The sequence below is a fragment of the Typopeltis vanoorti genome, chromosome 5 (genome assembly GCF_054136105.1).
Source record: "Typopeltis vanoorti isolate ZY-2024b chromosome 5, IOZ_Tvanoo_1.0, whole genome shotgun sequence".
NCBI lineage: Eukaryota > Metazoa > Arthropoda > Arachnida > Uropygi > Thelyphonidae > Typopeltis > Typopeltis vanoorti.
In genome coordinates this window covers 2,687,527-2,704,865 of record NC_143553.1, presented here as the reverse complement: position 1 = coordinate 2,704,865, position 17,339 = coordinate 2,687,527, and the positions used below count along the sequence as shown (strand labels likewise).

The window sequence follows — 17,339 nt, the reverse complement described above, 5'->3', positions numbered from 1 at the left end:
GGAGAGAAAGAGGACTAGTTATACACATTTGTTACCATTCTAGGGCTTAACATATTACAAATTGCAATTATCAGTTGTTGTTGTTTTTTAACAGTAAATGAAAACCTTCTTTATAGAATGAAAAGGGAACTTACTTTTTAATATTCAAAAATATGTTAAGAAAATCTAAGCTGAGATGTGATTTTTTTTTAAATTTAAATATGCTGTTTACTATGAACATTTCACAATAAATCGAATTCCATATTTACATTATTTTATATTATATAAGCAGTCCTCACTTTGCAAGAAATTTAGTTACCACAGTTTAGTTAAATAACATCAATCACCTCAGCAACACTGTTCAAATTTTAGTTACCACAGTATATTAACTGTGAGTAATAATTACATAAAGTACAAATTTCACTGCTAGTTCTCCACAAATCACTTAAATAACAGATGCACATCAGGACCAATCATGTCATTTCTTTCAGTCTGTTGGTGATTTTTCACTGTGCGTCTCTTATTCAGTTCATAATACACAGAAAGGAAAGCATTTAGTAGCGTTGTCACCTTGTCTCCCAGTGATAAACCCTTGACATTTTATAAAAATGGATAATCGAAAGAGGGAATTGGCCAACAAACATGAAAATGCAATAAAGAAATGAAAAGCGATAATGCTGAAAGTGAAACTGGATGTAATTAGAAGATCTGAAAACACAGAACGTGACGTAGGTCTGCATGAAGCTACGGTACAAACCAAGGTAAAGTTGCTTCAACATCTTTCAGTTTAAACTACAGAACAGGAAGCTGCTCATAGTTGAAATGGAGCATCTACTTCTACTTTAGATGAAAGACTATAATAATAATAATAATTATCCTGATCAAATATCAGAAAAATGCCCACATTTCAGGCTCTTTTTGATGTTTTTTCTACCTTAAGTATTGAAATATACTCTTGTTTGCATTCCTCTTGAAAATTTTCTACTACTGTTCTGTAACTGCATTTAGTAGCGTTTCATTTAACATTCTTCTGATGTTGGGTTTATTCATCTTTCAGATGTTGAGTCTGAGTTTGTTCTTCTGGTAGCTGAATTTTCTCTGTTCACTGTAGTTCCCTGACGAAAGCAGTGGGGGGGAGGCATGTTTAACTGGGCAACACCACAGCCAGCGTGAAATCTTATCATGTTGTACCATTATATACGTTTGTAAAATTTGGTCGGCTAAGTCCCAAACTGCAAGCCATTCTTCGTTCAATACCCAGTTTTGATAGCTTCCATTTCTAACCTTCAGCTATTATAATCTAGATGATGTCTTAAGAATATTCATCCCCACATTAAATTCACTGTACATTTAAGAAACAATGATCTCTGCCTCTCTTGCTGGTCTCTGAATAAAATAAACTTAAGTTATTCAGTCTATAGGAAACCAATGCACATGAGGAGATATCACTATGCAAAGTCTCACCACCATCCATCATGAAAATTGGTATTCATAAAATCCCTTCAAGACAGGGCATATAACATTTCCACCAATATTGAGAAGCCAAGATCTCAAATACCTCAGTCTAATCCTTTTGAAAGGTTATATTAAAGTCATTGTACACAGTGGTTCTAAAAGGAACCTCCTAAAGAGACAGTGGACAGAAAAACAAGTATGAAGAAGAGATATCAAGAACTCAAATATTTCAGTCTACACCTTCCAAAAAGTAATTTAAAAAAATTTAAAAACATGAAATCATTCTAAAAGAGTCTCCTAAACAAACAGATGGACAAAAACCAAGACTATATAGGATCAACATCCCTCCCTTACATATGATCATGGACAAGATAGCAAGGATTCTGCATCAAAAAGAATAAAAGTTGCTTTCTCCTTACTAAACAAGATCCCAATTTCCCTTCAATCTACAAAATCTCACCATTTCCCATTCAAAAAAGAATACACAAGGTTACTTGTTTGTTTGGAATCTGCTAAGTCAGGAGAGATACATGTATGAGTACATCAAGGATATGAAAGAAAAAGGAAACAAATCAGGACTAGCAGCAGATACATAAACGGCTTACACTGACCTACAATTTCTTCATCAGAACTCAGCCACTGGAAATATTAAACAAATCCATATCCATACAATAAGATGTGATCCTGTATGATGTTTGGTTCATCTCGTCGTCGTCTGAGCAATTCAGGTATAGGCTTTTTATGTCCTGTTCCTGCTCTGAAGAAGAGACTGTGGATGTCCACAGTCTCTTCTTCAAATAGGTTTATATTTATATGCTAATTTGGGGATCCTATTGTTATTCATTCTTTCTATGTGGTGTAGCCAATTTTGCTATTCTTCTATTTCTTGTATGATGTTTTTTTGTATTTAATTGTTCTCTTATTTCTGTTTTTTTTTTTTTTTTTTTTTTTTAAATCTAACCTAGTGAGTCCCAGGAGAGGTCTTAGAAACTTCATCTATGCTGCTTTTAGTCTTTGTTTCTTAGTTTTAGAATCCAAGTTTACTTCCAAATTTGAGAAATGGTTTAGCAGTCATGTTATGTAATCTTAATTGAGTTTCTTTAGTCATTTGTTTTCCAAAATTTCTTTTAATTATGCCATTCATTCTATTGTAAATTTGTAGTCTTGCTTCCAATTGTGAATCAGTATTGTATAGCAAGATATTTCCCAAGTATTTGAATTCTGTAACTTGTTCTATTATTTTATCGTTAAGCATAATTTTGACTTTTTGAATCGTGTTTCCACACATCGTCATAGCTTTTGTTTCAGAGATTTCCATTTAAAATTTTTTTTGCTATTTCATTTAGATGGTTAGTTGCAATTTGGAGTTTATCTTCTGAATCTGAAATTAGTACTTGATCATCTGCATAAAGAATTGCATTAGCTGTATATTATTTGTTAGTTTAGCTACATCTTTGACAGTTGTTTTCCATTCTTTTAGGATTCTGTTTATATAAATGTTGAATAGGAGTGGGGAAAAGCCACAACCTTGTCTTACTCCTTTATTTATAGTTATAGGTTCTGATAATGTTCCATCTGCAAATATGATGCAAACTTTTGTTTCTCTGTATAGATTTTTTATTGCATTAATTAATTGAGGAGGTGATTTATCATCTTGTAATACAGGGTGTTTCAAAAAGAATGTCCTGCATGGACAACGATTGGCTTGATGTTGTTCGTGCAGCAGGTGGAGGGTATATTGAGCATTTATAATTGTGGTGAGTGAAACTTTAGGCCTTACTTCATACTTGGTAATTTATTTTGTAACTGTACCATATTTTCATTATTAAATATAATTATTTGAAATATTCTTTTCTTTTTTCTATGATCTGTTGCATTGTGAAAGAGGCATCTGTGCATCCTCTCCCTCTTCCAAAACCACACCGTTCTTCTTCTAAGTAATTTTCTGAATATTTAATTAGTCTGTTCTTTAAAATGCTTCCATATAGTTTAGATGTTGTTATTAAGAGAGTAATGCCTATGTAATTTCCACATTTGTCCTTGGGATCTTTTTTGCAATATTTATTACTGCTCCAGTTTCCCATTCTTTTGGGATCTTTTGATATTTCCAGATATTACTGAAGAGTTTAAGTAGGTTTTCTTTTAACTTATTGTCTGCATATTTAAAGAGCTCAATTCCAGATATTCCATCCAGGCCCGGGCTTCCTATTTCTTGAGTTTTTAAATTCTTTTTCAAATTCTTCCATTTATTTCTTCTGTACTTTCCTGTGTATTGATATCTTCAATTTTGTGAGTTTTGTTGTTTTGTATTTCTTATTTTTCATTTCACAATGTTTTATAGTGTTCTATCCAATCTGCTTTAGAAATTAGATTTCTTAATTGATCATTTTCAATTATCTCTTAATTGAAATAATCAATAATCTAAATAATCAATTATTTCTTAATTGATCATTTTCTCCTGTTTGTAGTTGTCTGAAAATTTTAAAACCTATTCTTTGTGGTCCAGTGATATCCTGCTCTAATGATTTAACATATTTACTCCAATCTTCTCTGCGTATACTTCTGGAAAATTTTCTAACTTCAGCCTGCAGTTTCTTATATTGTATATAGTCAGCAGTGTTTTTACTCTGCAGATAGATTTTAAAAGCCTGTTTTTTCCCATTTGATTAATTCCTTTAAGTCATCATTCCAAGTTCTGAGACATTTTTGTTTTTCCTTCATTTATATCCTAAACTTTCTTCTGCTGCTTTTAGTATGGTTTCATTTATATTTTTCCAGTCAGTTTCAATATTGTTTGTGGATGGTTTTATTTTATCTCTTATTCTGCTTTCATGGAGGTGAATTTTAAACTGTTTATTATATGTTAGTACATTATCTTTTTTTCTTTTGAAGTATGTGGTTCTTTTTATGAATTCAAATCTGCTTTCAACTAACATTGTAAGTACGGATGGATGTTTCACAATGTCTTCAAGTGGCAGACACCACCACTATCAATTTCGCTTCCTCTAAAAACCCTTGCATCCTTGATATTATTATTTAGTTTGTTGTTAATAATAATGTAATCTATTATTAACTATTATTTGTTGTTAATAATAATGTAATCTATTATTAACTATTATTTGTTGTTAATAATAATGATCACTATCAATTTCGCTTCCTCTAAAAACCCTTGCATCCTTGATATTATTATTTAGTTTGCTGTTAATAATAATGTAATCTATTATGGATTTAGTTCCTCTTGCTTCCCATGTGCACTTATGTATATTTTTTATGCCTGAAGAAAGTATTGCTGATTTTTAGACTATTAAATATGCAGAAGTCTCTTAATAAAATTCCATTGTTATTGATTACTGATTCTCCCTCTGATCCAATGTTATTGGGTTATTTCCCATTCTAGCATTAAAATCTCCCATCAAGATTGTTGCTTCATCTCTATTTCTTTCATCAATATGTTCCTGAAATGTTCCATAAAATTCTTCTGTCTCTTCTGCTTTTCCATCTACTGGTGCATAAATTCCAAAAATATTGAATGTTCGATTCATAATTTTCATTCATTCTAAATTTGATTATTCTGTCTGATACCCAAATATAATCCAAAATTTTGTTTTTCCATTTTTTATTAATCCAGATTGCAACCCCAGATGAAGCCCATTTGTCTTCTGGAACTCTGGAGAAGATCACGACATAATCTTCCATATTTTGAGATCCCTTCGTTTTCTTTTTTATCTCAGTTATTTGGTTCATCTTTCATCTTCAAAAGCACACAGATCTCAGATGCTCTTCTAATAACATTACTAGCTACCATATTACAACATAAATTATGTGCACTCACCATTGTTAGTCTTTTTTCATATATTCTGTGTTCTGTTTCCATTAATTTCCTTACCACTTACCTCAGATGTATTGTTGTTTTTTTTTCTTTTTTCACTCTTGTGATAAAGCGTACTATAACATACACACAAAACTAGCAGAGGTCTAAACACAATAAAATTTGTGAATAAATAGTCTATGTGGAATTAATATCAAACTTCGTTTTAATATATATGTTGTAAATGAAAATTGAGACTTTCTATACCAGTAATGGAGAACACATACTGCTTCAGTAATTCTGAAACTAATTCTCAGTCAGCTTGACAGACATTGAATTCTAAGACTGAGAAATTTACTGAACTGACTGATAAAAAAAAAATGAAGAACAAATCTGTCTGCTTGATTTGGACAATAGATGAGTAGATCTCCATCCAGTAATTCATGTGTACAAATTTCATTGTAAGTACAGATAGATGTTTCACAATGTCTTCAAGTGGCAGACACCACCAACAATGAACCATAGCTATGACTTTATAAGAAATAAAACTAGGAAAAACTTCCAGAGTCATTACAACTGCTAAAAAACATTCTTGGTGATATATTTAACAACTCTGTTAGTTATTTATTTGTTATTCCTAGAGAAATAAAAACTTACCTGTGACATGAGAACACTATATGTTTTTGCTTCTATCATTTTTCCTTCTTGTTCAAGCTGTAAAACTGAAAATCAGAAAGATGTTATAAAGATCTCTATAAAAAGAATTATTAGAGTGCAGTAAAATGTACTTAAATGCAGTTAGCATATAAAGCAATTACTCACTCTGTATAACTTAAGGTTTTTATCACCAAAAATCTCAAAAGCACCTGCATTAAGCAGGAACAAAGTCCTTTTGTTTGTTAAGATCTGGATTTAGTTCCACCTAGACTGCATGGTATATTTACAGCTAACTTTCACTATAGCAAACACTATTATAAAAAACTACAGAGAAGAGCAGATAACCAAAGTTCCACATAATGCTATTTTAAAAGAAATTCACTATAGTAAATTATTCACTGCAAGAACTAATTTTGTTTTTTGTGGCCCCTACTGGTCTGTGGTATAAAGAGCCAACTATACAAAAGTTTAAATGAAGGCATATTGGAAGTGGCAAGAAGTTTGACTCCAGAAAAACAGATAAATCAGCTAGAAAACACATACTGCTATAAGACATAGCAGAGTATGCACATGGGAATATGTGCCTTATCAAGACATGAATTAAGTTTACATGATATCAAGTTACTGGGCTGTGACAGGCCATTAAGCGCAATGCATTAAAAGTAATTTCATTGTACACTCAGATTATTCTTATGCCAAAATATAATGCAGTGAGACAATGTATTTCAGGGAAGACACTTGTGATAGGTAAGTGTGCAATAGCACGAAACAAAATGACAGTGGCACATCAGTACTCATGAAATAATTACAAACTTCAGAACAAGTTATCAAAAATATTGAATTGGACAATAGATGAGTAGATCTCCATCCGGTAATTCATGTGTTCAAATTTCATTGTAGGCATGGATGGATGTTTGACAATGTCTTCAAGTGGCAGACACATTAATAGTGCATTACTTAAAAGGTAATGATAGAAGAGGTTGCTTATTAAGTAGGCTTTATATTAGTCCTTTTTTATTAGGGATTGAAGAAACCTGACAGGGCTGTTTAGAACTTGAAGTAAACTGCAATTTTAATGATATATTTTCATAATAAGTTTGCAGAATATTTAAAAACTTGGAAATATTTATTTAAAATCTTTAAAAATTGGACTCTAGAGAAGTCTGAAAACAGAGATATGAGTGGAACACTTAATTAAAGGGCAGATAAAAGAGAGAGAGAGTCACACTGCATTTAAAGTAAAATCTCAAAGCAATTCATGTGCTGTGCCATTAGAAAAGCAACAGTTATGCAATGACCCAGATTAATTATTTGATATCTGATTTCTACTGCCATGTTTAATAATAACATTTTATCAATAAATATGCAAAGAGAGGAGAATTATTGTTGTTGTCTTGTCCTTTGAAGAGGCTTAGGTGTTTCCGTGTGCTCCTTGAACTGCTTTGGCTATGTTGATGATTTTGTTTGTAGAGCTGTTATTCAGGATTAGGATCTATTTTTTGTAAGGCTGCTGTAATTGCTGGACAGGTAAAGATGTGAGTGGGTGTCAGTTCAGTATTGGGGCAGTTGTTGCAGTTTCTATATGTTCTCGAATTCATTTGTATTGATCTTCATTCCTCTATAATGTCCTGTTCATAGTTTTGCTATCGTGGAGGTCTTTCTGTCAGCATTGATTTCAGGAATTTGATGTTGTATCACTGATTTCAGTGGAATTAGTTTAGCTTTTGATAGTGCGTTAGCATCAGCAGGAGTTATCACGTGAGGTTCTTGGTTGAGTTCTCTGGCCTCTTTTGCTAATTTATCAGCTGTTTCATTGTAATCAATGCCTACATGAGCAGGAATCCATTGTAAAATACAACTTTTTCCTAAACACTTTACTTGAGTTAAGAGTTTATGGGTGTCTTGTGTGAGCTTGATATTGCCATTTTTGATTACCTCCATAGCTGATCTTGAGTCACTACAAATTATAATTCCCTCAGATTGTTGAGATGATGATAATTTTAAGTAGGCTTCAAGTGCTTTATTTAATGCACAAAGTTTGCTGGTAAAATTGGAAGCAATTCTCCCAAATCCAACTTTTATTGAAAGTTTTTCACCTTTCGGGAGTAGAAGGAGAACACCAGCGCCTCCATTAATCATATTGGTGTCTGACGATCCATTGGTATAACAAATAGCCTGTTTTGAGGATGAAAGAAAGTTGATAGTATTTAGGCCTTTTTTTTTTTTTTTTTTTTTTTTTTTGAGCATTTCTTTTGGTTCCTTTTTTGTACAGAGTTTGGTAAGGTTTAGATTTATGGAGGTATTTGAAGGTAAAGGACAGGAAAATAGAGGTTCTTTGTTTATGTGTGCATTTAGCTGATCAAGACCTATTTCTTTCCTGATAGTGTTCATATTGTAAAGTTGATGATCTGTGAAGTCCACATTTTTGATTCCAATGTTATAAGTTTTTAGGGAGATATGATTGGTCTGGTTGCTTCTATTATTTATGAATTTTATGGTGGCAAATTTTCGTCTGTCCTCCAGCAGGTCAAGTCCACATTCCTGTTGGACTCTGATGTTGAGAGGAGAATTATTAGATAGTAATAACGTTTATTATATTACTTAACAACAACATATCAAATACACTGGACAAACTTGTTTACAGATTAGCATTAAAGGTAAGGGATCTCTCAAATATGAGAAATGCTTTTATCTTTTTCTTTTCTCAAATTTGTCTTAATGGGATATTGGAGACAATTCCATAAGATAATCAAACTTTTAAGAAGAAATCATATCAAACTTTCTGATACAGTATATGAAACTAAGAAAATAAAAAAATGATGGAGGAAAGAGCTGTATAAATATAGCTAAACAAAAGTCACAGAATATAGAAGACACACATATATTACAAAGGTGACAAAATTCTAAAAAGCTTAGAAATGGAAGAAAGAGCTCAGAGTAAGGGGGGAGGGGGATTTGAGATAATGGAAGTTGCATAAGGAAAGAAAACTTTCCTTATGCAAAAAATTGCACAAAGAAAGAAAATAAGTCAATGCTTATTAAATGAAAGAAGCAATGAAATGAAAAAACTATCATGAATCTGAAAATGTGAAAACATACCTACAATAGATATTTGCTCCTAAATGTATTGAGTTCTGTATTATCTGAATATCAATTAAGTGAGTACCTTGCATAAAAAAAATTACAAATTTTCAGAGCTCTCTGGTTCTGTGTTTTACAACCAGAGACAGCACAATGTTATAAATATCAGAAACAATGATTGTGTTTTTGATTGTTTTGTGTATAACAGTTTATGGACAAATTGATAATATCAACATTTCACTTTTTATATAATATGATTTGATTTTCCATTCCTGTTTATACAAGAATGGAAAATATTTATGGGAGCATTTCTTATGAAATGCTCCCATAAATATTTCAATAAATTTCAAAATTCCTCACGAAGTACAAGCTTACATCCAAGATGAAATGGCACAACTGATGTAGTAGTGGAATTAGTAGGAATGCTGATGAATGAAAATTCATTAGAAATCCTGAATATTCTGGATAACAGGTGTCTCATGAAGTGAGAACAGAGCCAGAAAGCTGACAGTCAATTTATTTAAGCTAGACAGATATACTAATGGTAAATGATATGGACTGAAAAGGAAAATGAGAATAGGAACTTTGACATACTGACACAGATTAAAGATGAAAATTAGTGAAGATTTAATGGAGAAAATTAGATGTGTGGAGTCTGCATGAGATAGAGTGAAAAAAACAAGAAAAGAGGAATAAGGAGAAGGCCATCCTTTGTTTTTGAAAGGAGCAGTTGAACAGTCAAAAACAGCTATGTTTATTTTATCACCAGTAAAGAAATAAATAACAGACATAAAATGGTGAAAGTAAGTAATGGGGTTTGTATCAGAATGTAATGGGAAACAAATCTCATTTATCCAAATAAATGTAACAAAACAAGGTTTAGATATGGAGGAAAATGCATTATTTGATGTGCAAATGGATGGTATTATTCACAACAAGAGTGTAATCATCTTAGGAAATTTTAATGCACCAGATGGAGAAGATACAAGGCAGAAGAAATTTTGAAACCATTAGGTTTTGGTCAAAGAAATGAAAGCTCAAGGTTATTAAATTTTTGCATCAAAAATTCTCGAAATTGGAAACAGCTACTTCAAAAAAAGAAAAAGCCAAAGAATCGCAAGGTATAGATGTGGTGGTGAGCAAAAATAAATAATAGATTATTTCATTATTGATAAAGAAGGAAGCAAGGAAAGTCAGTGACATCAAAGTTTTGCCATTTGGCACCTTAGATGGAGAAAATAGGCTTCTTCATAGCTATAAGGTGTGTACTGAAAATAAGAAGTATAGCAATAAAAAAATAGATAGAAAGCTGAAGCTGTGTTGTTGAAACAGACTGAGGCAAAGAAAGAAAACTGAGTTGGGTATCATGCCCAAGACCATTAGTTAATTACAAGTAATGAATGAGAAAAATTGAGATGCAATGGTAGGAAATAAAAGCAATGAGATTTGATGAAGCAGGCATCAACAAAATAAACCCCATGCTTTGTCCTGATTTCTTTTTGCTGCTTGGCACTCAAGGTTCCACCAAGGTTTTGGATACAGTGGAAATTGAGATGATGTTTTTGGAATTGTGACTCTTGCTGCCTAGACAACACAATGTTATGTACTTCACTGTTTGACTAACTGCTTCAATATTAAATTTTGGAAGATGACAAAAAAGTATTCCAGTCTATTTTCCACAAGGATATCCTTGCAGGAGAACATGGTTCCTGTGAAGACATAGCAAATAACAAGAAAATCATTGCTTCCATAGTAATAGACTAATTGCAGCCAAGTCATCTTTGTTAGGGGAGTTCAATATAAAGATTTTGTTTGGTTAGGTTAGGTCATTACAAAAAGCGAAAGACTTGTAGAAAATGCATATGGCTAAAAGATGTGGAATCAAGTCTCTCTGATAGTGAAATTAAATAGGGTAGTCATTGCAATATGTAAAGATAACTGTTGGTCTAAGAGCATATGGTAGTTTATGTATATCAGTACCAGAAACATGGAGGGGATGATGTGTTTACAGATTCACTAATTTAGCTACATTTCACTATTCATGATGGTGAAATGTATCCAAAAAAAGTAGGGGATTACCAGAAGCATAGAGATGTGGAAGGCACAGGAGCAGAGGAAAAATGGCAGAAAAGCAGACTGTACGATCTGTTGCAGAATATGAGCATGTAGGCAGAAGGAAAAGATATTAACTCTATTGCTAAGAAAGGATAAGTCATGATTGTTGAGCATTTGCTCAATGATACGATCTCGTCGTATCATTCAAGGAGCCATGGAGACAATATATATAGTTTATTCGAATTGCAAGTCAGCAGTTATAATCAAAGGCGATACAGAAAGAAGATCTGATACAAAATCACATACAAGAGTGCACAATATCTCCACTATTTATCATCTTATAGATGATCAAGTTATGTAGGAAGGTAGTACTAAACCCAATATTGGAATCAAAAATATTCAGCTCTCAGCAAGTTATCTAGCATAAGTGTTGAAGATTCCTCAAATGAACTGAATAACTGCTGTAATAAAAAGACTACAAAAGTTGGGAGTAAACAGCGAAAACATCAAATACATCCTCGGTGAGAGAACCTACAGAACAAATAAAATGTTTCAACTATTAATCACAATTAAACAAGAAAAATGGACAATTTAACTATATACCAGAAAGCCAAATGAAGAAATGTATGTGAAATCTGGGAAAAATTACGCAAAACACTAAACCAGCAGTATGCAAGATAGTGTTTGAATCAATTTTAAGTTATGGATTTGAGAGTTTGCTTGTAACTGTTGATCAAAGTCTAGACACCAGCGATATACAAATTCTACAAATTCGGAAAGAAAAAAAAAAAAAAAAGAAGCAATATACAAGAAATTAGTAATGTGGTACTATTTTGTTGTTAGTTAAACATTATTTTTGTTTTGTTTCTCATGAGCAAGATGTTTTATGACATTATTTTTTTATCTTTGGCTGCTGAAGTCTTACATGCGAAATAAATTTGTTCAAATTAGATATTAAAGCTTAATTGTAATTTTGCATGAGCTGTCAATAGTTTTTAAGGTTGATGCTATATGTATGTAAACAAACATCATCATCATCATCAAATTCCTGCCATGTACCCTCAAGGGGTGTACAGGATATGATAGTACTACATGAAAAAAATTACATCATTACTAACTTCGTATCTACAATTTTCCTCCAAATCAGTCTGTTACTTGTGAAGACTCCAACATTATCAGATCTTAAATTTCTATCGTCTAACGCACTTTCTTATCAATCCACCTAGATCTTGGTCTTCCTCTGGGTTGTTTTGCCAATCTGGCAGAGAACACTTGTTTTGCTAATCTTTCTTCACCCATTCTGTTTAAGTGACCATACCACCTGAGATTAGATGAGATTTATTTAGCTCTGCTAATGCATTCCTGGATGTTGACAATGTCAACTTCTTTCCTAATATCCTCGTTTTTAATATGATATTGCCATTGATGCCATCTGTTCACACCTATAATCTTTCTCAGGACTCTCGTATTTGCGGTCTCAAATCTTAGGTCAAATATTTTACTTCTGACCCGGCTCTCAGATCCATAAGTTAAAACTGGTTTGAACACTATCTTATATACAGCTAATTTAGTGTTCCGACTAATTTCTCTCTTATTCCATATGAATTTATTCAATTGACTTCCCACCATACCAGCTTTGCTGATTCTGTTGTCTATTTCTATATTTATTTTACCATCTTCTAAAACTCATGCCTAAGTAGCTGAAATGCTTCACTTGTTCCACAGGTTCTCCATTCACAACACAGTTGACATTTTCAATGATTCTGCCTATTTTCATCGTCTTTGTCTTTTTATTGCTGACCTTCATACCATATATATTACAATAGTTATTCAATTTAGTCAGAGAATCTTGCAGACTTGTAGTGGATTTATTTAGAAGTATAACATCATCCGCATAAAGCAAAGAGCTGATATCAACATCTCCAATTTTGATATCAAGTTTAATACCACTTTTCTTCATAATGTGATCCATATAGATAATGAATAATAGAGGGGATAACGTACATCCTTGTCTCACACCAGATTTAACATTAAACCATCTTCCTGTACTTCCTTCAATTCTAACTGCTGACTTACAACTCAAATAAACACTAAGTATTGCTTGATATAATGCCCCATTGACACCATATAACTGTAGCGTGTCGAATAGCTTCTCTCTTGGCACCTTGTCATATGCCTTTTCCAAATCGACAAAACTTAAATACAGATTTGTTACATTCCCATGCTTTCTCTACTATTTATCATAAAGTGACGATCTGATCCTGACAGCCTCTATTTGGCCTGAATCCAGCTTGTTCTTCACCAAGCTTTTCTTCCACAATTCTCAACCATTTCTCAAGTATACTTGCATAGATCTTGCCAGGAACACTCAATAGGGAAATATCTCTGTAATTCTCACATTCAATTTTATTTCCATTTTTATATATGGGTACTATGAGAGCTCTACTCCAATCATCGGGACGAATTCCCGATGATTGGAGTAGAGGAATACACATCCATACTTGAAGTAGAAAAAGCCATCAAAGGCTTGAAATGTGGAAAGGCAGCAGGAGTAGATGATATTCGATCAGAAATGCTGAAGTATTGTGGTATAAGAGTCTTACAGTTGCTGCACTGCATAGTTCAGAAAGCCTGGAAGACTCTTATACCACCATACTTCAGCATTTCTGGTCGAATATCATCTACTCCTGCTGCCTTTCCACATTTCAAGCCTTTGATGGCTTTTTCTACTTCAAGTATGGATATGTATTCCTGACTGCATGCCTGGTCAGTGTTTTTTACCACTGTGCTGTCATCACTGCTTGTTTCATTTAGCAGTTTTTCAAAGTAATTACTCCATACTTCAAGGATATCTTTTTCCTCCCGTTTTCATGTCACCTTTATCATCTCTAACTCCTTTTACAGCACTCTTTCCTCGATTCCTAAGTTTCTTCAACAACCTCCAGAATATTTTGCAACCTTCTTGATATTTATTTTCTATATTCTTGCCAAAGTCCTCCCATGACTTTTGTTTAGCTAGTTTTACACGGTGTTTAGCATTCTTGCATTTGTCTCTGTATTCTAAGAGCACAAGCTGACTTATTTGACAGGAACTTTTGATATGCTTTCTTCTTTTCCTTCACTGCCTCTTTAACTTCCTGTGTCCACCATGGAATTCTGATTTTTCTATCTTTGCAAACAACTTCACCAGATGCCTCTCTAGCTGAATCAATCAGGGCTTTCTTCAAGGCTTGCACTGAATCTCTAAGGTTTGATTCATGTTCTCAAACTCTGTCATTTTTCCTTCAATAGTCTACAGTTCACATCTGAGAACTGCTCAACTTTTATTTGCTATAAAACTTTCTTACATATTATTCTTTTCAATATGAAATTCAATTTTATCCTGCTCAAGACTAAATAGTGATCACTTCCAATTTCAAATCCTCTGTACACTCTGGTGTCCTGCACCAGGGAGAAAACATCACTATCAACAATAACATAGTCAATGAGACTTTTCTTATTCCTTGCTTCTTCTCTCTCTCTCCATGTGAATTTGTGCACATTTTTATGTTGGAACATGGTGTTAGTAATAACCGGTCCATGTCCTAAGCAGAAATCCAACAAATATTTGCCATTATTATTAGCTTTGCTCTTTTCTCCAAATTTTCTCAAAATATTTTTGTATGTCTCACAATCATTTCCTACTCTGCTATTTAGATCCACAACAAGGACCAACTTTTCCTTTTTCATTTTTTTACAAAATGTTTACAAAATGATTGTCAATTACGAGCGAAGTGAAAGTTACCACTGTAATTCTCGTTGTGTGAATAATTAAATGAGCTTACCTCATTGTGAGAATATTATGAAGTGAATAACTTATAATTTCTGGCATTTTCATAGCGACATTGTAATTAACTGTAATTGTAATTAATTTCGAGTGTTGGGCTTGAAAGCAGTAATGGTAGCACACAATGGATGAACAGAAGTTACTCAGTTGCATTTCAAAGCATGCATGGAAGCGATAAGATCAATATTAAACATTGCTAGGAGTTTAACTGTCCACGGAACAGAAAAGGAAATCAGCAGGAAAAGTACAGAGTTTCTACAAATCTTTAATACAAACTAAACAGAAGTTAGAAATGAAGACATAGAGGATATCCTTGTATAAAGAGATAAGTGGACTTTTTATAGTTATTAATCCATACAGGATTAATTTCAGTTAAGGCTGAAAAAGGAACTTTATTGCTTGCCAGTTCATAAAGAAATGAGCCCAGTAAAGTTTGTTTTATTTAGGAGTGATTTCTAACTGTGGATATGGATTTATTTATTTCTTCAGAAGCTATCATATAGAAAGCAGAGTTGTTCTGAAGTGTTAACACTGTTGATAAGATTTCAAGAAGAATGTTGAGACTTTCACATAGAAAGTTAAATAATTCTAAAGCAATTAGATTTTAGTATTTATTCAGTCAAATTTCCTGTTACTTTCATATAGAAAGTGAAGTTATAGAAGTGTCTTGGATAAAGCCAAGATACATTTTCATATATATATATATTTTTTTTTTTCAGATGCAAGAAGAATTTGCTTGATTTATGTTGCTATCATATAGAGAGTAGTTTTGTGTTAGGCTTTCTCTAGTGCAAACAAGAAGGGAAAAAAAGTTCTGCAAGAGGCTAAGGTTCCAGAAGTTTTGTTCATATAGGACAATATCTGGTGGTTTATTCGATTGTAAAAAAGTTGTGTAGTTAGCGTTTTCTTGTTGTGATTGAAAGAAAATACACTGGTGCTTGCATAGTAGTTAAGTAGTAAATTTGATGGATGTATTTGTGTTATTTATAAATTAAAGATTTTTTTATTTTGGTTATAAAAATGTTTCAAGACTCAATCTCTTAATTGGTTAAATGAGGCTAAGTTAAATATGAGATATCCTGAGATATAAAACCTGTGTGCAAACTAGATTTGGAGTTCAGTTTTGGTGTTTTCTTTTTATTTTGAATTTAAGAGTTTCAACCACTTAAAGTATATGAGAGAAGTGAGTAAATATACATAATCTCCCCCCCCCCCCCACACACACACACCTGAATGCTAACAATGTCAAGTTCTTTCCTTATATCCTTATTGTTTAATATGATAATGTCATTGATGCCATGTGTTCATTCCTCTAATCTTTTTGAGAACTCTCAAATCAGTGGTCTCTAAGTCTTTGATCAAGTGTTATTTCTAACCCACCTCTCAAATCCATAAGCTAAAACTGGTTTGAGCACTGTCTTGTGTACAAGTAGTTTAACATTTTAACTATTTTTTTCTTATTCCATATACAATTATTCTGTTTAATTTCTACCATACCAGTTATGCTAATTCTACTATTTCCATATTTAATCTGCTATCCTTACTAAAAATTGTAACTAAATAGCTTGTTCTACAGGTTCTTCATTGAGAATGTAGCTGATGTTTTCAACTTTTTTGTATATTTTCACTGTCTTTATAATTTTATTGCTGATTTCCATAACAAATTTATCACAGAAGGTATTCAATTCAGTTGGAGAGACTTGCACTGGATTTACTTAGAAGTATAACCTTCTGTGATAAATTTGTTATGATTTCCATAACAAATTTATCACAGAAGGTATTCAATTCAGTTGGAGAGACTTGCACTGGATTTACTTAGAAGTATAACATAGTCTGTATAAAGACGTCAGATTAACATCTCTAATTTTGATGTCACTTTTAATACCACCTTTCTTCATAATGTGATTCATATAGATGATGTGAATCACATTATGGTAAATATTAATGGAGATAATGTACACCCTTTTCTCACATCTGATTTCTAAGAGTTTAATTAGTGTTTATTTGTTAAAATACAGTCATACCCCAAAGTTAAGCGGTAGGTGGGATCAACAAAAAGCATGCGAGTCGAATTCGCGTAACTCGGGGTATAATTTTGCATGTAATTTATATATACAAACATACAAAATATTAGTTAATTGGGACCAAAGGTTTACAAAAACATCTATATTTTTTAAGAAATATAATCATAATTGTAGTTTTTTGTACATAAAAAAAAAAGAAAGTTGTTTTGTTGTCAATGGTTTCATAAAATCTGACGGCATAATGTCTTTTTCTTGCCATGCAAAATTTCTTCATAGCAAGCTAATGATTTTTTTATTCCTTGCCTTGTGGCTACAATTCGTTCCTTGTTAGAATCTATGTCCTTCAAAATCTGTAAGCTTTTCTTTTATGATTGTTCTTACTGTGGATTCCTGTAGATCGAATTTCTTTGCTAGCTCACAAATTTTCATTCCGCCTTCAAAATCCTTAATAATG

At 32.5% G+C, this 17,339-nt stretch overlaps 1 protein-coding gene across 2 annotated transcripts in view; it reads right to left on the bottom strand.

Moving 5' to 3' along the window:
- Window positions 1-17,339, bottom strand: part of LOC150106189 (RRP12-like protein) — a 582,235-nt gene that overhangs the window by 264,818 nt on the left and 300,078 nt on the right. For both annotated transcript variants that reach the window (XM_090392222.1, XM_090392221.1), the window contains exon 16: window positions 5,900-5,964. In XM_090392222.1, coding sequence (XP_090248348.1) covers window positions 5,900-5,964 — 65 coding nt within the window. The remainder of the gene's footprint in view (window positions 1-5,899; window positions 5,965-17,339) is intronic.